The sequence below is a fragment of the Alligator sinensis genome, unplaced genomic scaffold (genome assembly GCF_000455745.1).
Source record: "Alligator sinensis unplaced genomic scaffold, ASM45574v1 scaffold61_1, whole genome shotgun sequence".
Classification (NCBI taxonomy): domain Eukaryota; kingdom Metazoa; phylum Chordata; order Crocodylia; family Alligatoridae; genus Alligator; species Alligator sinensis.
The window spans coordinates 2,163,606-2,186,961 of NW_005841986.1; the positions used below are offsets into that span (position 1 = coordinate 2,163,606).

General features: G+C 44.2%; 2 protein-coding genes across 3 annotated transcripts in view; one reads left to right on the forward strand and one right to left on the reverse strand.

Moving 5' to 3' along the window:
* The first annotated feature begins 6,948 nt into the window (after nt 1-6,948).
* SFR1 (SWI5 dependent homologous recombination repair protein 1) lies at nt 6,949-13,168 on the forward strand. The gene is made up of 5 exons (XM_006021299.3): nt 6,949-7,127; nt 7,766-7,938; nt 9,157-9,275; nt 11,076-11,465; nt 12,058-13,168. Exons 3-5 carry the CDS (start codon nt 9,180-9,182, stop codon nt 12,247-12,249), a joined length of 678 nt encoding a protein of 225 aa, XP_006021361.1. The 5' UTR covers nt 6,949-7,127; nt 7,766-7,938; nt 9,157-9,179; the 3' UTR covers nt 12,250-13,168.
* Nucleotides 13,169-13,505: 337 nt separating this feature from the next.
* CFAP43 (cilia and flagella associated protein 43) overlaps nt 13,506-23,356 on the reverse strand; it is a 64,641-nt gene continuing 54,790 nt past the window's right edge. The window contains exons 31-39 of one of the 2 annotated variants that reach the window (XM_025201221.1): nt 21,830-21,916; nt 21,213-21,301; nt 20,583-20,790; nt 19,038-19,150; nt 18,008-18,167; nt 16,998-17,162; nt 15,843-15,923; nt 15,190-15,343; nt 13,506-14,545 (exon numbers count right to left, since the gene is read on the reverse strand). In XM_025201221.1, the coding sequence (XP_025057006.1) occupies nt 14,373-14,545; nt 15,190-15,343; nt 15,843-15,923; nt 16,998-17,162; nt 18,008-18,167; nt 19,038-19,150; nt 20,583-20,790; nt 21,213-21,301; nt 21,830-21,916 (1,230 nt within the window). In that variant the 3' untranslated portion in view covers nt 13,506-14,372. The remainder of the gene's footprint in view (nt 14,546-15,189; nt 15,344-15,842; nt 15,924-16,997; nt 17,163-18,007; nt 18,168-19,037; nt 19,151-20,582; nt 20,791-21,212; nt 21,302-21,829; nt 21,917-23,356) is intronic. The other variant, XM_025201220.1, reaches the window with a different exon arrangement.

Consider the following 23,356-nt stretch of genomic DNA (forward strand, 5'->3'; position numbering starts at 1 on the left):
TATGATGTCATAAAGTTAAAAAGTTTAAGAGCCTCCAAAACCTTCTGTAAACTAACTAGCCAGGCTTGGGACACTGAACCTGCAGCCTAACACAGTGCGTTTCATGCATCAGGATAAATAATGTGGCTTTCAACAAGTTCAACTGATCTCAGATACTGGGAAGAAGGAATCTGCATGTGGACTGACTCTTACTGCTGAGTAATATCGTCAGTGGTCATTAACAAAGCTTATGGAGCAGATCCTAGCTTTTCTGCCTCATAACTCATTAAATTAAGCATGGGAATGTTGCAAGTACCCTTAAGAACATAAGGGCATGTAAGAACTACCATTTACTGGGTCAGACCATATCCTGTGCCATGCAGTGTCAGAGGGGATGCTGAAAGGGAGAGTGACCAGGGTTTTTTCCACTGTTCCTCCCTCACTTGCAGCCTCCAGGGTTGAAGGTCCAGGCAAGTCTGATTCAGAGGCCATGCTCCTCACTCCCACGCTCAGTAGCTACTGATGCCCCTTTTCTCCAAGAATTTGTGCAGCCCCTTTGTGAAGCTGAACTGTCCGCTTCCACAGCATCTTGAGGCAATGAGTTTCATGTGTTGATTACATGCTATGTGAAAAAGAGCTTTCTTTTGTTAGTTTTAAACTTGCTACCTACTAGTTTCATGTTATGATCCCTAGTTCTTTTATGGTAAGAGAGTGAAAATAATAAATCCCCTGGGTGTGTCTACACATACCTAAACTTAATATGCATTAAGGCAATGTAGGCTCACGTCTACATATGCACACACTAATAAGCATTAATATGGGTGTGCAGACCAACTTGGGATGCAAGTTAGTCCCAAGTCAATGGACACCCACCACCTTAATGTGCATTAGCGTGTCTGCACTTTCACTAATGTGATTTAGCTATTTGCACATAAATTTATACCTGTTAAAATCGCCATTTTTAGGGCGTATTAAAAGCACGCACTTGTAGACATGTGCCTTAAATTGGGCTAATGTGCACGTGAAGACACACCCCCTGTCTACTTTCTCTTCATCATTTAGTATTTTGTAGACCCTTATCATGTCCCCTCTCAAGTGTCTCTTTTTTAACTGAATAGGCCTGACCTCTTTAGTCTCTCTTCATATGGAAACTCCTCCAAACCCCTAATCATTAATCGCTAATCATTACCACTAACCATTACTCTTAAGATTCAGACTCCATGGGGGTCAGTCTGGATCCCTAGATTTTGCACCTAGAGTGTTCGCTATTAATCCTTATGTACTTTAGAAATAAGAACTGCTTTGCTACTAGAAAGAATAGTAATTCCTGTACTAGAACAAGAACACTTCCCAGAGACGAGCCTATGAACTCCACTTCATCAACCTCCTGGATACTAAAAATCATGGACTAAATATAGACATTGGATTTATGACACATTATAATCTGCCTGACATCTGACTCCCCAGCCCAGCCTCTGGCTTCTTTACTTTTCATTCCATCCAGGAAGAGCACACACCAACTGCTGAAACTTCCTTAGCCTGACGAAGGGGTTTTGAACCCGAAAGCTTGCTTAATAACTATTCTCCAACTATTTGGGTTGGTCAAATAAAAGATATCAGATTCACCCAAGGAACCTTGTCTGCCTATAGTCAGCGCCAACATTTGAATGTCGGTGACTTCCTTGAAATTGTCTCTAGTGGGTTATGGAATAGAGAAAATCCCACACAACTTACCGATTCATTTGATGCACTGGCTGGGGGAATTTTTAGCTACTTGCACGATTTCACAATGATTACACACTTAATTCATACAACACAATTTTATTTTAAAATTCTTTGCTACGCACATAACACTGCTTAGCTTTAAGAAATACCACAAACATTAAGAACACAATAACTACGTATATCAGAAACAATGCTCTGAATGCACTTCCTTCCCAAACAATGCTATAAGAATTAGTATTACAAAAACAACTACAATTACAACTCAAAGTTAAATTTGAATCAATACTATTATTTTTTCATAATATACTTACAATCCTAGAATTCCAAGAAGCCAAACACCTAAATATGGTTTCATTCCTCAGTAGTACGGTTCAATGGGCTGACCTCAGTAGTACGGTTCAATGGGCTGGCCTCAGTAGTACGGTTCAATGGGCTGGCCTCAGTAGTACGGTTCAATGGGCTGGCCTCAGTAGTACGGTTCAATGGGCTGGCCTCAGTAGTACGGTTCAATGGGCTGGCCTCAGTAGTACGGTTCAATGGGCTGGCCTCAGTAGTACGGTTCAATGGGCTGGCCTCAGTAGTACGGTTCAATGGGCTGGCCTCAGTAGTACGGTTCAATGGGCTGGCCTCAGTAGTACGGTTCAATGGGCTGGCCTCAGTAGTACGGTTCAATGGGCTGGCCTCAGTAGTACGGTTCAATGGGCTGGGATAAAATTCAAGAGTTAAGACTTTGAGCAAAGCCCGAACCTTCCGCACGTAGGCCAAAACAATGGTCTGGATAAGAAGATGAATCTTGTCTTTTTCTAAACTGGCTAATGGGCAACTCTTACAAACATTCAAACTATTACATTCAATATGACAGAAATGTGAGACTAATGACTGAGACCACGTTTACATGGCATCCTGCACATTTGGGGCCAGATTCCAGGCCAAATTCTGGTCTGCTAAGTGGAGGCAGGTCAAAGGAAGAATCTAATCACTACAGTGCCAGATAAGTACACCAGATAGAGGAAATAACAGTAAAAAGGGTGCCAAGGGACAATAACATATTCTACAAATTCACCTCTGAATTTGTGAAGGATATCCTGCAAATTCATTCTTTGCTTAAACACAATCACTCTGCTTATGAAAGGAAAAGAACAAGTCCTGAACAAAAACTGGTTAAGACTGAAGTCCAAGTCCCAGCTTTGCCAGAGACTTCCTGTGTGACCCTGGACAGACTGTTCAACTTCTGAAGGACTATTCATATACTTAAAATACAGAGATAGATAGCCATGTTAGTCTGAAGTCAGGCAGAAAGTAGGGCAGGGTGGCATACACTAGCTGGCTCATAGAGGCATGAGCTTTTGTAGGTGAAGTAGGTTGCTGCCTATGAACCTCATACCTCTGAACCAGTTAGCATCTAAGGTGCCATCCTGTCCAACCTTCCGCTTGTACTTAGTGAGGCATGTTGAATCAAGACTGCCCTTATAGCACAGTTGCCTTTATAGCACAGTTGCCCATGTATTAAAAGGGAGGATAATATGTCCTGGGCATGTCTACATGTGTGCTTTAATGCACAGTAGCCTATTTTACTGTGCATTAAAACAGTGCATAAAAATGTGCTATTACGCTAATGCACAGTAAAATAAGCTACCGTGCATTAAGTTTCACCTAAAAAGCATGTGCTTGCACTACTGTGCATTAGGACAACCTGACGCACATTTAGTACCACACACTGGAGGTAGTAAATTTAATGCACATTAGGAAAAGCACATTAATGCACATGTAGATGCACCCCCTGTCTCTCAGCCTTTGCCTTATATATTTCTTATATGAGTAACAAGCCTCTTGCTTTCTGTATATACAGACACCGAGTACAGTGGACTTTCGACAGGGCATCTAAATTTTACGGTTATAAATTCATAAAAATAGCATGTAAAATGATTGTTGTATTCTTTTAAAAACTTAATGGAATCTCAGCCGTCAGGATCTAAAATCTATAACTTCCTGTTGTTCTTGTGCAACTGAACTGCTAACGTGTCAGTACAATAAGGATTGAAAACAATTTTTAAAATTGCTGAGACATCATTGAGACAGAAGTTACGAACCTGGAGAGGTGCAATATGGTTACAGCACTTAAAATTTCACCCCCGGGAAAAACCCAGTGGCATTAGGAGCTCTGCTGAAACATAGGGTACAAGTATTATTGCAGGATGAAAGAGTTGGCTTTTGACAGCATGGATTTGATACCTTTTGCTGCAGATACTGGAAATGGGGCATTTGCAACAACGTTCATATTGGATAGGGGCAGAAGTTGCACGTAAATTGGTTTAAGTCAGTGCACATAAACCAATTTCAAAATGGCTGAAACTAATTTAAGATGAACCTGGTTGAATGTAGTATCAAATTTAACTGATTTAGGTCAAACTGGTTTATGAAACTTCTGTCCCAGACCCCTTCCTGGTTTAAGTTAAATTAAAGTCCCCCAGCATCCCAGCATGCTTTCCAGTCCTAGACTGGGCTATGCTGTGCTTTCTGCTTCAATACCAAAGGGTTGGGGAGAGGGGGGAAGGCAGGGACTGCCCCCCTCCAGGCAAATCCCAGCTGGGGTCTAGGGCCAAGGAGGGGGTTAAACCTCCCTTCCCCTGGCTAAACCCCCCTTCCCCTGAGTACAGAGCTGCCCTGCCCTGCTAAACTTACAGACAGTTACTACTGGCTGCGACTGTGGACTACAAATCTCAAAGGTACCTGGAAGCAGGAAGAGGAAGTGTAGCAACCCTACAGAATCCTGCTTCTGTGATTCTGGGCTGCAAATCCCAGAGACCTTGGAGGCAGCAGGAAGAGGAAGTGAATACACAGCCCATGCTGGCTATGTGCTGGAGAGCCATGAGCTAGTGCCCCCCGGCTTCTGGCTTGAGCTACTGCACGTATGTGGCATCAAAAGTGACTGTGTCCAGGTGTTTCTCAGTTTAAACTCTGCAGTTTAGACTAACCTGCAAAGACTGAATTGATTCAGTCTTGGGATTTTTGACTGTCTGTACTTAGCCATTATGAACTTTGGCCTGCGATCCTGCAGGGTTCAGGGGGAATGTCTGTGTTGTGTCAGGGTTGACGGTTGTTTTACAAAGAGTTTAGATGATGGATTATGTAGGATGATTTAGACCGGGCTGATCCTGCATCAGGCAGGGAGTTGGACTGGATGTGACTCCGCAGGTCCTTTCCACCCACTTTCCTAGGATTTTTCTGGCCCTGGAACAAAGCCATCATACCATAAAATGGATCTCGAACCTTAGACTCAGCCAGTTCTGCCTATGCAGGAAACAAATGCAGAAGGGGACTGTGGTTTGTGATGACGGTTCATAGCAAGATGAGGCAAGATTTCTTCCAAAGATAAGAAAAAGAGAAGTAAAAAGAGAAGTTAAAAAAAACAACATACGTGCTTGAAGACAATCTTCTTGTCCTTGAACTTTCATTGCTCTGGATGAGCCACCAAAGAACAATTCAGCATCTAACATGGACAGGAATATAGCAGTGGGCCAACTAATCTGTGTCACCCATATAGGTCAACAGCCAACTCCCGCGTAATGGTGCATGTAAAGGCCTTATGTTTTTGTAGGTCTTCCAGCTTTTTAACCTTGGGAACTTTGTGTGTTCGATGTTAGGAGGGGTTGCTGGTTGCAATGAAATTCTGACCCTCCGGATGGTTTTACAACCTGACAGGAATGTCTTGCGACTAGGGTGGTCGTTATAGAGAACATGCCGGTTTTCTGCTACTCTATCCTTTATCCTCTATTGATATGAAACCCGACGCCTTTATGTCCTCTATTTTTCTCTTGAAAACAAGTGTGCGCCCTTAATAAGCCTCAAAAATGGCGATTTTAACAGGTATCAAATTTATGTGCAAATAGCTAAATCACATTAGTGAAAATGCAGACACGCTAATGCACATTAAGGCGGTGGGTGTCCATTGACTTGGGACTAACTTTCGTCCCAAGTTGGTCCGCATACCCATGTTAATGCACATTAGCGTGTGCATGTGTAAGCCTACATTGCCTTAATGCACATTAAGTTTAGGCACGTGTAGACACACCCAGGGATTTATTATTTTCACTCTCTTACCATAAAAGAACTAGGGATCATAACATGAAACTAGTAGGTAGCAAGTTTAAAGCTAACAAAAGAAAGCTCTTTTTCACGTAGGGTGTAATCAACGCGTGGAACTTGAAGAGAAGAATAGAGGACATAAAGGCGTCAGGTTTCGTATCGATTGAGGACAGAGGACAACCAGACCGTCCTCGATGATGGCCACCCTACTTGCGACACTCTCGGCTGCCATGATTAAACGCTATCAAACTTGAGCCACGCTGAGTTACTGTCGCCTCAGGGAAACCATATCATCCTGATGGGTTACCTGGTTTGAAGGACAAATCCTACCTCGTCTTTTGCCGCTGTAGACAGCTGTCTGGCGGGCAGCGGGCGCCGTTGCTCGGCCGCAGGCCAAGTCTTGGTGGCACGAGGCTCCATGGTGCTCTACCCTGGGCGCAGCTCCACGAGGCCGCCTGGGGCAGCCCCTCGTCGTGGCCAGCGTCGGGCCCACCCCTCACGCTGAGGGAGCCCGGGCGGCCTCGCCTCGGGGGTGGTTGCCCTCACGGGGACAGAGCGGCAGGCCTCACTCGGCTCTGTCAAGGCAACGCCCAAAATGGCGGGTGTGAGTGTCAGCAAATGGCTGGTTGGCGTGGGCATGGCTGCCCGACCTGCTGGGGGCCACGGTGGCGTCCCCACAGACACGGGCCCCGTGCCTCCGCCCACATTTCTGTGCGTGACTGGTTTTGTTTTGGGGTTTTTTTTGACATTTCTGTGGGGGGAGTTTGGGGTTTTTTGGTTTTTTTGAGGGGGGGTTGTTTTTTGACATTACAGTATGTGGGGGTTGGGGGGTTTTTTTGTTTGTTTTTTGTCATTTTTTCGTGCGGGGTTTTAGTTTTTTGGCACGCCTGCGTGACGAGGAGGGCTCTCTCATGTCTTGACACTCCCGTGCGCGAGGGCTGGTGGGTCATTGAGTGCGCGCGCAGATTCGCGCCCCGCCCCGCCCCCAGCCACTGTTGGTTGGTTGGCTTGTTTTGTTTCGCGCCCGCCCGCACGCCGACTCCCCCCTACCCCCAGGGGCGGGCGATGCATCTTCGTGTTGCGCCCGCGCGCGGACCCGCCCCTTTCTGTTTCCCGCCTTCCCCAGTCGCGCTCTCTAACAGGGCCCCGCCCCTTTCTGCTTCGCGCGCCCGCCCGCGCCCCGCGCCTCGCGCAGCAGGCTGGGGAAAGGGCGCTGCTTCTTTATGTTTCACGCGCGCGCCGAGTCTGTGCCCCGGGGGCGGGCGCGTGAGCAGGCGTACTCCGACTGCTTCCCTCGCCCGCGCGGGAGACCGGAGCCATTCCCCGCCCGGGGCGAGGTACCGGCCCGTGCTCACGATCCGGGCTGCACCCTGGAGGGGGAGGGGGTTGCCCTGCAATGGGGCGCCCTGGGGTGGGGGGTTGCACCCCCCCTCCCCCCAGGCACGTGGGTGCCTTCAGCTGGAGTAGAAGCCACCCCCACATTTGCCTTTAATGAGGGTCCCTTAGGGTCCTTCTCCCCATTACGCAGCCGGGAAGACCGAGGCTTGCCGGTGGCCCGCCTGGCCCAGGGGGTCGGGAAGCCCTTCCCCCAACCCCGCAAGTTGGACTGGGACGAGCGGGGTTTGCTTCTCTGTAGCAGAGGCACTGTCTATTCACTTTTTGCAGGAGCGCCATAGCCCCCCGTCCCACCGGGGGGGGGTGACGGCAGTGTTACAAAGAGACGATCGTATCCGTAGGACGGACCTCGAGTAGCCCCAGCCGGTTCTGCCCGTGTGGGACGAGGGCTGCGGCTCGTGGCGCTCGCACGTGCTGGCGCGTCCGGTCGAGGCATCTCCTCCCTGGGAGGAAAAGTAACCGGGGTGTGACACGGGCCCGGATTTGGAAAGCAGTTGGCAGCTCGATAAGCTGCTAAGACACGGGGCTAAAAGGACTTCTGCTACTGTATAAAGCCTCTTTCATTAATTTTTTTTAATAGCCTAAAATAGAATATCAACCACGTGCTTGATTTAATGGAGCAGTGAGAGACGTGCAGCCTGACGCTACCGCCTCCGGGACCGGGACCGGGACCGCCTCAACCTGGAGTCCCTTGCCCGGCGGCCCCGAGGGAGGAAGCGCTTTGTGTCCGTCTTGCAGTGCTCGTGCGAATTGGTATAGATTTTCCTTTTTTTAAACTTGATCCTGTTTCTAAGCTGCTAATGGCGGTGCGCTGCAAGGCATAACTGACAACCTTGCGGCTGCACGTGGGTGGTTAGCAGGTGGTTCACAAATGTCAAACTAAATGAGATGTCCTCAAATCAATTTGAAGTTGAGCACGCCTCGCCATATTAAACGGCGTGCTTGCCTGAGCAAATTGGGGCAGCTTCGCTTTAATCCTAAACGTTTCCCTCGCGTGAGTAATGTGCTTATTCAAGCGGCATACCTGAAACCATCGCGCTTCCAAAATAAAAAGACGCTAGATTATTTTCAGAGCCCTGTGTACGTAATGGTTTTGCTTCGTATTTTTTTTCCTAACAAAAACTTAATTGTTCATATCGTTCATTGAATGATAAAAATCGTGTGCTCCCAGCAACCCCTTTAGCCCACAGAGTCTAGCCCCGAGTCCCTTTAGCCTTGGAGGTTCAGTGTAAAGATAGTTCTTACCCATATTAGCAGCGGAAGTGCAAAAGATGTTGCTGGAGGTGGCCCTGTGAAAGGTTTAATTTCCTTATAAATACATGCCACTTCCCTGTCGCGCACAAGAGCATCTACCCCTTGGCAGGTAGAAAATGGAAATCTCTTCGCACCTGAAAGCTTGTAAAGAACAAGTTTTCCCAACTAGAGTAGTTGGTCTAATAAAAGAGATCGCATCTACCCAAGCAACCTCGTCTGCCAATGGAAATTGTATGCATGCTTGTACTGTTTTTCTTCATACACAGTATGGTCTTTTATTTCTTATAGCTCTAGAGAGATAAACATGTAAAAGCTAGGTTCTTTCACCCCTACTAGTACTGCCATTAATCCTTCTAAAATAAAGAGGGTGATTGATAAAGTAAGATATTGCTTGGTGAATGTGAGGTTTGGAGAATATGGCCCTGTAGAAATAGACAACGTTACGATCCGGATAAGTAGAATAGCTTCAATTTCAGGTCACTTTACTTGTTTCCTGTGCTGCTTCCTTGTCTTATTCTGACATGGGGAAAATATCCTGACTTGTCAACCCAGGAGAACTTTTACAATCGTTTCTCCAGTGCCTGATGAAGGGTGTTTGTGTCCAAAAGCTTGCAATTAAAGAATTTTTTTTGCAAAAATCTTGTTGGCCTAATAAAAGACATCATCTCTACTGCGAGTCCTGATTGTCTTATACGTACTGTCTTCTTATATCTCCAGTAAATTAGGTTTTTATTCTCAAGATGGAAACACCCGTATTTGACAAATCGGCATCACCATGTAGTACTCCAGAGGACCCTAGGACACCAGCCCCTCCAAGGACAAGCTCAGGCAAACAGGTATGAAAATCTTTTATCTACCATTTCCTTAGAGAAGCTTTCCCATTGGGGCTACGTGTAGCAGTACCAATTTCATGTAAAATTGTTTCCTGTGGTCTTTGAAATAGTGTGGGGGGAAAAAAAAATCTATGCCCAGAATCCAAGTTGTCAAGTACCTGAGACGTGTTCTTTGGATTCTAGATATATTTACTTAGTATGTCTTCTGTTCCAGGTGCTAAATGCCCTAATTATTAAGATAAGCAATACAGCTCTATAAATACCTGTACACATATTCAGGGTATTATTTAAACTTATTTAACTTTTTAAAAATCCTTTCCACCTGGACAGCCTCCTCCAGTCCCAGCGCTTCAGGCTCCAGTTTATGCAGAATGCTGCTGCTGCCTGCACACGTACAAAGAAATGCAGCTCCCTAGCCCGTGCTTTGTCCCACTCTTCCCAGACCTGGCCTCTCCCTCTGCTCCTCGTCATCATACTTTCCTATGGTCCTAGCCGAACCCTTTGCAGTTCCTCCTGATGTCTGTAACAGCTTTCCTAACTAACTTTCCATGCTCTTGGCAAAACTTGCCTAAAATCCAGGTTGTTTTGTTTAATTCTTTGTTTGGAACACAAATTATTTATACATTTAAAAAAAAATCTTTATGTACAATCGAAGTGAGGTGTATCTTCAGGACAGGATCAGAGCTCTATCCTCTTAATATCCTCTGTCATCTCTGATGTAATGTCAAGTATACACTGTGTCATTAGTGTCACGCTGACCATGCCACACTATTAACATGTGGTCTACGTAGGGTCTGATTAAAAAGATGCGTACAGCTATGCTGTGTCTTCCCCCAAAGTTCCTCCTAATATTTTGTGAGGATATTAAGTATTGTGAGGATATTATCATTTGCACTGTTTTGGATTACTTCTGGATGCATGTTGTTCTAGGAAAATCAAAAAACAACAGAGAATCCTATAATCCTCGTCTTTCAGCCCTGGTTAGTAGTGGGAAGAGTTCCTTCAGTCTTACTTTGCTTCCATAAAAACAAAGAAGAGTATTTACCCACCTATTAATCATCTTGGCTTTGCTTCCCAAAATGTCTAGTAATTGTTCTTTTGCATATAGTGATTATACTGTCTTTAATAGTTCATTTATCTTCGTTTGTATGTTCTTGGGGTAGAAGAATCATGGTTTTTACGTTTGGAAAGTGTTTAATGCTGTTGATGATACCCGGAACAAAACAGACTTAAAAAAAACAACAACCCAGCATTTAGTCAATTCTCTGGAACAGGTAGATATCCGGAGTTTTAGCTCTGCAGCTCCAGCATTAGGTTTCCAAGCTGATATCTTACAAGTAAATACATTATCGTCACCATGAAAGAGCCTTCCAACAGTAGCATGCTGCAGCTCTTCTTGCTGGCCAGGAGAGTTGTACTAGAGTAAAACATACGAGTCAAATCCTATGGTCCTTAATCCAGGAAGATTCTCATGCTGTCATTAAAGGCTGTACTTCAGGGGAAAATCCTGCTGTCCTTATTTAAACTAACGTGCCAGTGAAGTCCAAAACACTGGAGACAGAACTCTTCCTATGTCCCCTAGCTCTGTCAACATGCACACAAGATGAAGAAGAATCTTTCACACCCAGTCACCAGTTGTGAAGTTCCTATGTAAGTGATGTTTTATATCATATAGGAATGGAGCTGGTAAATACAAAACCTAGAATAGCTGGCATCTCTGCTTATTTTTCGAATACGATCAGCGTCCTTGCTAAAACAAGCTATTTGTTGCTTTTGGTGTTTTTTGTTACTGTTTTTCTTTAGCCAATGAGCGCAACACTTAGAGAGCGATTGAGGAAAATGAGACGCTCGTTTAATTCCGGTTCCATTGTGGCAAAGCGTCTTAAGGTTGATGCTGAAGGAAAAGATTGTGCTTCTGAGGAAGCGGCTCAATCCATAAAGGAACCCTGTTCTGCCTTACAAGACAGTTCTCAAAGCCTGGAGGCGAACTGCACCGAAAGTAGCCCTTTGGAGAGTCCTTTGCAGGAGGGCCATTCCTGTGGATGTGTTCAGAATTTGCCACACACTGTGTCGTTTGGGCCTGGCCTAAATCAACAAGATTTATTGGAGGAGAAGAGAAGACTTGTGAAGCAGCTCCAAGAGAAGGAAGAGCTGCTGCGTAGGCTCAGACTGGTCAAGATGTACAGATCCAAGGTGAGGAGAGTTTCTGAATCGGTCACATTATCTGGACTCTAAATCTTGTAGTTTTCTGGGGCATGGAAGCAGGCTGGCCCCTCCAGACCTGACTCAGCCTGGCCCAGAGCAGTTGTTGCTGCTTCTCCCTGGCTAGGCTGGGCTGGGGCTGGGCCGCTGCTGCTGCCTGCTTTGGAGCAGAGCTGCAGCAAAAGGTAAGTAAGGAGGGGAGTTCAGGGAGAAGGGTGTAGGCAGGGGGGTAGTCACAGGTATGGATGGAAGGTAGCAGGGGGCAGATGCAGGGGAGCAAGTGGCAGGTGGGACAGGAAGCAAGGGGACAGGCAGGGAGGGTAAGGGGTGGCGATTTGGCCTTCCCCTCCCCCCGCCCGCGTCACTGCTGCTTTCCCTGCCACAGCAGGGGGGGGAGGAAGGGGCAGCCAATTTAAGACTCCCCTCTTCACATTCTATACATAGAAAATTATAACATCTATTAATTTTCCACATACAGAATCTAAGTATTGAGGGGAGAGGGAGTTATCTTAAAGTTGAAGTCTGTCTTGGATTTGGGTAAATGCACTAATTTTGTGTAACCCTGTAAACGTTCCCATTTCAGAACAACCTGTCCGAACTGCAGTGTTTGATAGCTAAATGGAGGAGTAGCGCCCAGTTGATGCTTTATGAGCTCCAATCAGCATTCTCTACAGATGGAAAGAAAGTGAGCCTCACCCAGTTGATAGACAGCCTTGGATTAGAAGACCAATTGCTACACTACAGCAGAACGGAGGAAGACTTTATAGATACATAATCAACAAATGCAAAGCTCTCGTTACAAAAATGTGCCCTCAAAAACGACTGCATAAACTCTGATTGCATCAGATATATTAAATCATCATAGTTGTTTGCTTCAGTACTGGCTTGTTCTAATAGACTGTTCACAGAGCCATGTAATTAGATACAGTATGTGCTGTAAGAGGCAGTTATTTTCTGGGGAAGATTAACTCATGATGATTTGAGAAAATTACCATTGAGCGTGAAGAAATATGAAAATGAAATCTAGTAATATTTTACTTAAACAGCTGGCTGCATCTTTTTCTGGTGATCAGTTTGACACATTACATCGTCTTGTTTATTATGAAATAATGGATTCAAGTTATCTGCTGCTTCTAGTTATGCTAAAATGTGAAGGAGCTCAACCTTTTGTTTGTAGTATGCATCCCTTTTCCAAGTTTCTTCCTACTGCCAGCCAACTGATGCCAGTGTTCTGAGCATTAAGTATCTATTTGCATATGCTTAATTAGTAAAAACAATGATACCACAATAGAACTAGCTCTCAGCAGTACATAAACTCTAGTGTTTAAAAGCAGAATAATTTCTAATAGGAGCCTTTAGATGTCTGCCTAATCTACCTTTCTGCATGTACCTGATGCTACATGAAACCCACATTTCGCTTTGATATTTTGTCTTAACTGGAATGGTATTTTATTAGTTATCCTAGTTTCTCTTTTGCAGAGCTTCAACTTAGAGGTGCACTGATACATCGGTCCCATATCGGCTCAGCACCAATATGAGGAAAATTGAGAGTATTGGCAAATGGCTTTTTTTTTTTTTTTTTGGCCAATAATGTGACCGATAAATGCCACATGCAGGAGCACAACCCAGCAATGAGACCAGTGCTGGGCTGGTAACTCTGTTGTGGGGGAAGCCACGGGGAGGAAGAAAGTGGTGAGGGGAGGGGAGGGCAGACCAAGGCTCCCCCAGTGAAGGAGTGGGGCAGGGGCTGGGGCAGGCGCTGCACAACCAGGGTGGGGCATGGGATGGAGCTGCAAGCGGCTTGTCTAGGGAACATGAGGAGGGGGTGGTTCCTACTGCTGCATGTACCCTGGGAGGGCAAGGGGGAGGTGTGCCCCCAGATCTGTGCATGGGTGAGGGTGGGCTGGAGCTGGGGCAGTTCTAAGTTCTTGCTGGGGGGGTGGGCAGGGCCGCACTTGGGGCAGGTAGCAGTGGCGTTGGGATGGGGGCTACGACAAATTTTTGGGGTGGCTGAATCCCTCCCCTTAGCCCTGCTCCCAGCGCTGCCACTGCCCACCCAGAGCACAGGCTGGCCCAGCCCCCCACTGAGAAGAGCCCAGTTCAGCCTTGGCTCCAGCCTGCCCTCGTCCTATGCGCAGTGCAGATCTGGGGGCACACGCCTCCCACGCACTCCCGGGGTGTATGCAGCAGCGGGAGCTGCCTCCGCACCCTGCAGATGAGTCGCTTGCAGCTGTGTCCCACACCCTGCCCCAGCTGGGCAATGCCAGCCTCAGCCCCACTCCCTCCCTCACTTCGGGGGCCTCGATCTGGGGTAAAATATGGGATTGTGAACTCAGGACTTGGCTGAAGACTCAAGTACAAACATTCCTTTTTAATCTTTATGAAAAGTATATTTAAGATGCCTGGTATCTTAAGTACATTTACTAATAGACCAATAAAAAAAAAAATCTCCATCTCTAGGTTGTTTTTTTATTTGGAATTTTTTTTTTAAGTCAAAATGCTAAGTAGTTAAAAAACAAAAACAAACACACACCTCAGGGCAAGACAAATTAGTTCATTCTAAAAAGATGCAAGTAAAGGCCCTGGGTTTTCTGAGCTGCTTCCGTTCTGGAATGTCCTAGGATTGGGTACTGCAGATCAGAAAACGTACAGAAAGAAGATGGTATTCAACTGCTTTAAAACCAGACTTGTGCTTCTGTCAAACGATAACATCATTATGAATTGAATGAACAAGATTATATATAAAATACACAAACCAAACAAACCTGAAGGTTTTGTCCACTGGTGAAATTTTTTAAATAGTAGATTAAGGAAGAAGTATTGAAAGCTCCTTTAGTTGAGAATTATCTATCCACTCATGCAGGCTGCCTTGCTGCTTGTGTCTGGCAGCCTTTCTTGCTAATACTCTACTTCGTAAAGGGCAGGGAACGTTTTCATTCTCAGCCTTGCAACTTCTGCCTGAAGAACTGCAATCTCTTGGGCCTGTCCCTTTGCAAGATCCACTAGTCGTCGTCGCTGTACAATATCCTGGTAATGCTCCTTAGCAATCTTTTCAGAAGCTGGTTGTGTGTCTGTATAAAACACAACATCAGGAATAGCTCACGTTAGTGAATGAATTCATTTTATGGTAGGTGCTGCCCCAGGGTTACAAACATTGTAGAACGTGGTTCATTTCAAAGAAGCTTGTGCTTAGGGTCAGTATTTAAAGAGAACTCAGTACCAAGGGAGCAGTCCATTGCCAGGTATTCAAAATTGAACAATACCTACATGGAGTTGGCTCTTGAAAGCCTGTCTAACTACTTTATTATGGGGAAGATCTATACAGTGTTCCTGAATGTAGAAATACTTGCTTTTGCAACCTGATGTTGCTTCTCCTTCCCTAGGAACAAATGCTAAGGGGAACGGGTTACAGTAAATCAATTTTTGCTGCTTTTTTTGCTCTGTTCTTTGCCAGTACAAGTGTGACTTGAAGAGACACCAGGTTTCACTTGCAATAATCAATTGACCTGTTAATACAAAAGCAAATCTCTAGTTCAGGCATAACCTGTATACTGAAATTGCTCTTTGGGGCAGGCAGTACTTACTGGACGTGTAACAAATCTGCTCTCTTAATCTCATGCTCCTAGAGTGCTCCCGCAGCAGCACTCCAACCTTGGAGATGTCCTTTCTGACTTCTTTACTAGAGACCGAAAGCAGGCTACAGAATGCGACTCACCAGCTGCCTCAAAGATATGCCGCCTTTCTGAGACAGACACGAGCATTTCTTGCAGCTCCAGGCTGAGTTTGTAGTTTGCTTGCTCCTTCAGACTGATGCGCTTCTCCAGGTCCTTAATTATTTTCTGACATTTCTTCACTTTCTCCTTGTGCAGCTGTCCATTTCCAAAAGAATAAAGCAAATGTATGAGATGCTATTAAAGCTGTTCAGACAAATGTTATATAGAAATCCGTCATCTGCAGCATTGCATTGTAGCTCAACTCATTCTTATTTTTAGATTTGACTGCCAGTACACCATGACTTTGTCTTTCACACAAGATGCATTCCAATAAGCTTTTTGTCTTCTGATATAAGAAATGGGAGAGACAAGGAACTAAGAAGTACAGGTCTGAGAGAAGCAGATTTTAAAATAAGATTTGAACCGAAGAAGCCAATGAGACAGCGAGAGGCAGGGATGCTATCAGCAGGCGCTGCAGTTTAGGAAAAGCCTGATAAGAGGGATAAAAAGGGATGGAAAGGAAGGCAGCAAATGCTAAACCTCTGAGGAGAAAGAGGAAGGGGAGGATGATATTGGTTACTGGGAGAGAGGGCAAGTCCACTGGAGTCTTATAAAAACAGTTTATTTGTTCAGTAACAGTGCATTAAGAATTTACCTTATCCATAACGCCAAGGGTCTGCTCCAGCACCGATACCTGGTGGTTCACACGGCTGTCGTAGTTTAGTACATTTAGGAACTGTAGAATTAAAGACAAAGAAATCTGACTGCTGGGTTTGAGTGTTCCAAGCACCTTGGTTGACGGTTGCTACAGGACTCAAGAAAGCATTTATTTTTATCCTGTACAGTGCTACGTGCTTCCAGGAACTATGAAGCACTGTCTTAGAACAGTATGCTTAAAGTAGAAGGAAATCTGGATGCTTGACTAGAAAGTTCTTTATAATGCCTGGGGTTGTATACATTAGAATTGGAGTTGATCTAAGAGACAGTCAAAAATCTATAGTTTTGAGATCTCTGATTAAAAAAATAATAGCTAATTATTTTGGTGCGAATGGGCTTGAGTTCCTCAGGCTTTCTTAGAATGATGCAATCAGCTGCTAGTTCAGGCAGTGTCCTCTTTATGCTTCTTTTGTTATCTCCCCTTCTCCTTGCTTCTCTCTCTATTAGATATCCCTATTCAAACAACCCCTGGCCAACCCTTTCCACCCAGAGTGCTCAAGTACCAAACAGATTCATGTATGCATCTATTTTGGGCAGTGATAAATTCAGGTACCTCTTACAACTACCTTCAATGAAGGGCAGCAGCAACTACCCCTATCAATCAATGAAATTTCTGCCTACTACCAGCTGTTGCTGTTTGGATTTTGCTGCACAACGTTTTCTGTGCACAGGCAGCATTTTTGATAAGCTACTTTAGAAATAAGAGTCCTCTTGCTGCCCCTTCTGAAGCAAAAAAAAATTAGAGGTAGCTGACTTGCCTTAAAAAATTATAAATGATGTGGTATTTCTGATAGATACCAGATGGGGCCAACTTCAGAACTTTCTTGTAAGATCAATGTTTTGTTTAAAAAGAGTTCCTTAAGTTTGGAAAACCACAATTCCTCATTTGATGTGCCAGTATTTCTACTTCAAGGCTTAGGACCAATTCTATGTGGCACTAATAACTTTAGCTTTGCACTGAAGAGTTAGAAGCAAATGTTTACCCCCTAAGGTTGAACTGTGGACATAATTTGAGCTAGGTTCACCTGCAGATGCAGGAAAATAAAGAACAAACTTTTCTCAGGATAAAAACAAGTTCAAGAGACTAACGTACAAGCTGACGATCTTTTGACACACGCAGGGTTTGAATATCTCGAGCCTTCTGGTTTAGATCTTCCATCTGCATCTTCATTTTCTTATGTTCCCATTCCAGTTGAAATATCCCTTTAGAGAAGTCTTTACATTCCACCATACTAGCAATTTTCTTTTCTCCTTGAGCCTGAAAAAAAGCAGACAGATTAATTTTAATTAGCACAGTTTATGGGTTATGGAATACTTATCTATGCAACAAAATAGGCAAGACTTCAAAGTTATAATCTGAGCAGGGCGAATGTAGCTTATTGCAATCACTCTCCGAGGATTTGATCCAGACAGTAGTCTTATCGAATCTGCTGTTTTTTGGACACACTGCCACAGCCCTGCATCACAAAGAAATTGCAATCAACATCCGTTCATTCACCACCTCATAATAGCACTAATCATTTTACCTATACAATATATGAGCTTGCTTTGGTATAAGAAATTTTGCTTCAATCAACAGCAATAAAAGGCAATTTTTTATGCAGCTAGGCTGCCTGAGAAAATAATCTTTAATGGGCATATGAAAAATGAAATGCATTATGTATCATCCTAGACTTTCATCACCTTAAATGAGAGAGAGGTATTTAATTTTTGCAGTTCTCAGTATAACCCAACATTCAATTGCCTATTGACATGACTGTACATTTGAGCTTGAGGGAGCTGTAGGATTGGTGGAAAAGATATTAAAATTCTCCATTTAAAGCACGTGCATAAAGGATGTAGCACCCAGGAACACTGCCTTTCCATCAATCAGAATTCCATTGATCAGACCTGAAGACAGCGGCCTATTACAGTAAGAGATGTTACAGAACTCATAATAGCTTTGAGAACCACATATTGGCAAAGCCTGAGCCCATGGTGTAGGGTAGTGAGCTGAAACAGACTAGTCGCATATTAGGAGATGTCAAACTAACGAAAAACTGCAGTCTTCAAAGGAAGATCTATTCATTGAAAACTTAATTTCCTTCAGAAAATGTAAATTACCCGGATAGTGCAATTCAGTTCTTCAATAACACTCTTATTAATGAGAATAGCATCAGTGTAATCTGGTATTAGCTCACTGCTTTCCAATTCCACCTGTCCTTGTTTAAGCAGAAATTGGACAGTCAAATCCAATTGAAACCTCATCTTCTGTTCCTGTAACCTAAAATTGCAGAAAACCAAAAGCAGTTTTTAGTGATTGATTACATCCTCGTAGTTTAAATTTCCTCTATGATCACAGGGCAAGAGCAAGATGATAAAGGATGCTGAAAACGAGGAGAGGTCAATGCATTCTTGTACATGTCAATGACCGCTTTTACATTTGTGCGGGGGATGCCTGTCTTCTCTTTATTCCTATGGCGAGTGCTGAATTGGTGCCACCATACTCATTTCCAAACTGCTGTTAAACCCTGGATTTTGTTTTCACTGCAGATTCTAGCAGACATTATAAGGGAGAGATGTCCTACTGAAAAGCAACACTAGGAATAATTGAAAAAGTGCTGAAAACTCCTTTGTATCAATTCTTCTCTTAGAGTTGATTCCTCATTTCCAATGGTAGTGAAAAGTAATGCTGACTAAGTGACAGCATCCGAAAACAGAGTATTACGGGTGTGAACCGATGAAAGCCGGGTCCTTACAAAGTTGAGCTCCACACTGTAATCTGGAAGGGTAACTGCGCCTGACCTGGCACACCTGAGATCACTTGAGTAACAAGTGAAAAAAGCCTTGAAGATGCAGTAGCGCATAGTGCAGCATATAGTGGACAAGCTTGCTGGAGACACGGGTGCTTGGGCAGCTGGCCTGCGCTGAAGCCCACGCTGCCACATTTTTACTACTGCTGCTACCTGAGCCATTTGGATTGGAACGAGCTCAGGCATGCCTACCCATGCCATAGTCATAACCTTCTAGTTTCAGCAGACACAGCCTGCATCTCTTAGATAAATTGGGATACTAAACTCAGCTGTACATTTTTATGCGAGTGAAGTGCTAAAATGTGGATGAATGTGAACATAAGAATAACAAGTAAAATTACAGGTTGACTTCACTGAAGATGTTGTCAATGTCCTTCTTTATCCTCTCATCATCCTCTATTCTTCTCTGGAGAAAAGCCTGCATCTCCGCTAGCGTCAAGGCTTTCCGTTTCACCTGAGCAAACAACATGACAGCTCCTTGAACACGTTTAGATTCATAATTGTACAGAGTCAAACCTTGTTTCCAAGAACAGATACAGACAGATTTTTAGAAGAGAGCTATGGAGAAATAGGCTTCTTGTATGAGTGTCATTAAAGTCAGTGAGAGTCACATGGTTACAATTATAGGATCACAGGAAAGTAGTGCAGGGGGGCTCCTCCATGTGCTCAGTAGCGAACCTGGAACTGGTCCAGAAGTACTTCCGGTCCACTTCCAGGTCTGCTGGGGAGCACACGCACCCCCCTGGCTCAGCGATCAGCCATGGGGGAACTCCAGGTACACCCCCCCACCAGACACAGGAGGCACCAGCTGCTGAGCCAGAGGGGTGCGGGGGGGCACGCTGTGCGCTCCCTGGTGGACCTGGAAGTGGACCAGAAGTGCTTTTGGTCCACTTCCAGGTCTGCTGCCCAAGCATGCTGGGGACCCCCCCGCGCTCCTGTGGGGCATTCCATCTGCCCCAGCATCGCAGCACTCACATGCCCCTGCTACCTAGAGGTATGTAGAAAAAACATTTAAAGCTGTGTCTATGGCCAAATCTCCGAATCTTTCCACATAGATTTGGAGGGTTCTGATTCGATTCAGATTCAGAGATTCGGTCATTGAATCGAGCTAAATCTCCCCAAATCAAATCAGGGACCAAAGCTTTGCAAAGCCCTAATAAGGACCTCACAAGATCATCTAGTCCGGCCCCCTATTCAGGGCAAAATCATCCCTAACTAGGATCATCCCTCATTAAGATCTTTAGCCTCTCTATGAAGCTCCACCCCCTTTGATGATGCATATTTGTTCCCATGCAAGGAAGCCTGTGTTTCCTTTTCTCAGCAACGCAAAATGGATCTAGGCTACATATTTGAATAATTAAAGTTTAAATCTTGATCATCTTAAACTAAACCAGTAGCTTAACAGAACTTTCTATCAACAACGGCATTAGGATTTGCTCTTGCAAAGGAAGGAACATGCAGAGTTGTAAATGCAAGTTAAAGGTGGAGGACAACATAATATTCCTTGATGGTTTGCTTTTGTTTGGAGGATGGGGAGGGGAAAAGGAGTCTGAGGAGAAATCCTATGAGGCTATTCCAAATCTCCAGTCATTTTTAGTGTCCTTTCTCCCTTTGTTTTCTCCAAAGGAGAGCTGGGCATGGTTTCTTTTTGAACCCATTTACATTACTTTTTATCTAGATAAATCTAAGCTTAAGAGTGATGAGTATTTTGCCGACTCCCAGAAGATACGTTACCTTGAGAATCAAATACAAGTCACCTACACTATACTGTCATTTTGCTACCATCCTCCCTGCCTCCCAAAAACTGATCTACATAAAAGATAACAAGAAAGTATATTCCCAACAATAAGCAACAAAATAAATCTGCTAGAAGGCACTTTACATACCAGCTGTTCGCTCTCTACTTTTGTTCGCCGAGCGAAACAGAAACGTTCCCAAACAGGCAAGTCTAAACCCTCAGGCATGTTCTCAGGGTTATCCAGTTCATTCATGGCTCTCATTAAATGGGCAAGTGCATCTTTGTAAGCTTTGGCTGAGCCTGGTCTGTCCCCGTAAGGGTTAGCAGTGTCAAGGTGCATCTTCATCTTCTGGGCTCTAGCATCAAACACAGCACAAAAAATACTGACTTTTAATTGTGTGGAAAAGTAGCATTTCATGGTAGAAAGAACAAGGCCAGGTATACTAGAATCATTTCACACCCCATCCTAACTTCCTCTGGTGTGCAACTGTAAAAAACTTTATGTTATAAAGGATAAAAAGGCAAGCTTTATTGGCTATTAATTATTTTGGCTACATTTTAAGTAGCTCAGTTGGTGTGAAGTGAAGAGACAGTTGCTAAAAAACAGCAATCATCATTCATATGACAGCTGATCGTCACCATTCCAAAGGTGGCATTTTAAAAGTGGAGAAAAGTCATCGCCTGCTTGTAGGTAAAATATCTTGCATATTTTGGAATTTATCACAAAAGCAAAGGCAATCAGCTATAGGATATGGTCCAAATCAAAGGGGGATTTTACCTTGGTCGACGTTTGTAAAGTTTGAAAAGCTGATCTATAAGATGCATAGGAACATCAGAAAATTCTTTTCTAAAGCCACGTTCCAGAATCTGGCAAGAAAATAAAATGCCTCTGGTCACTGAGATATTATTTTGCAAAGCATCAGCCTCCATATCTCCCAGAAATACCAAATTATGAGAAGGGATCATGTTAGAAAGTCCTGGGATCTACCTTCCAATCCATTAGTTAGGTGAGTCTAGGTTTATTTTAAAGCTGTCTGTTCGGAGAGAGGCAAGTTTACCATGACAAACATACTTTCTGAGACCCAAGAAGTATCAGTGCAAAGAGAGAGACCATCATGATAAGGCACTGGTTTCTGTACTCTCCAAGAAAACCATCTGTGCTCCCAGAAGCCTTTTTTCAACAAAGCATTTAAGCATGGCTTAACTTTTAGCGTGTGTATATTCTCATTGCCATCATATTCCATTAACCTAAATGGAACTTCTCACATGCTTAAAAATAAGTGCTTTGCTGAACTGGGACCTAAATGCTATATATTCTGGTGGATGGTTATTTTGTATTGAACCCCACTTTTTTCTGTAATTCTATCTGCTTGAACATGGGTCTAGAACTCTTACCTTGTCTTCAGCTACCAAATTGTCATAGGTCTCTCTGTAAGCATCAACCTGTCTTCTTGCAATCTGGACTGCCTCTGCAGTACTGAGCTGTAAGAAAACTGAGCTGTAACAAAGACTGATTTCAATAATGGCACTAAAAGGTAACAGAAGAGTACAGAATAGTATTCCAGCATACTGAAGCGTACATTTGATTTACTCCACATAAAAACAACTGAGCTAATTTATTTCCAATGCAACTGCCTCCTGAGTAGGTCCCACACTGAAAGCAGTCAGCACAACACATCTTTGTGACGTTTAGACAGGATCCTTGCAATGCTTCCTACAGGTGGCCACATGCAATGACCATTCAGAAGGGTCAGCAGATGTAGAATTCAGATACCCAAAGTGCTTAATGAGGTTGATCACAAGAAGCACCTTACACCAGTGCACATAGAGAGTGTGACGGCTTTTTATGCAATTCTGGATGCAATGCAGTATCACCTGGATGATGTAACCGAGTGTACACTTACTACATCTGTAGCCAGCAGCATCCTGGGTTATATTAACAGGAGTGTCACTTGCAAATCAAGGAAGTGATTCTTCCTCTCTATTCGGTACTGATGAGGCCTCCCTAGAAGTACTGTGTACAGTTTTGGGCCCTACACTTCAAGTAGGACACGAACAGTTTGGAAAGAGTCCAGCACAGGGCAACAAAAAGTATCAGGGGCCTTGGAGACAAGATTTATAGGAAAAAGCTGAAAGAACTAGGATTACTTAGCCTAGAGATGATTAAGGGGGGATTTGATAACAGTCTTCAGATACCTGAAGGTTACAGAGAGGATGAAGATGGGCTTTACTCTGTGGTAGTAGGGGCTAGGACTAGGAGCAACGGCCTCAAGCTGCAGCAGGGGAAACAGAGGTTGGAGATTAGGAGGAACATTCTGTCTGTGAGGGTGGTCAGGCATTGGAATAAGACCACCTAGAGAAGTTGTGGAATCACCATCCTTGGAAACGTGCAAAAGCAGGTTAGACAAGCACTTGTCAGGGATGCTCCTGTTTTGATCGGGGGGGCTAGACTACTTGACCTAGCGAGGTCCCTCCCAACCCTACTTTCCTGTGATCCTGTGGCACCAAGATGGGTGATGTAGCAGGAAAAGATGGAAGACTTGAGATTATTTACTCTAGAGAAGAGTAATGAGGATTTAATAACAGTCTTATTATAAATTTGAGGGGGATCATTTGTTTTCTGTGTCCACAAGCAATAGGACAAGTAATGGGTTTAACGGGCAATAAGGGAAATTTAGGTTAGACCCTAGGAAGAACATTCTAATTAGGAGGATAGTTAAACACTGGAAAGGATTACCTACAAATTGTGGAATCTCCATCAGGGAAGTTTTCAAGTTCAGGTTAGAAAAACACTAGCTCTGGATAGCCTAGACAAAAATGATCCTCTCTTGAGCAGGAGCTGGCCTAAATGCAGCTTTCTAAGGTCTCTTCTATCCCTAATCTTTTATGATACCGGTTTCCAGTTAGATAAGAGACTTCCTC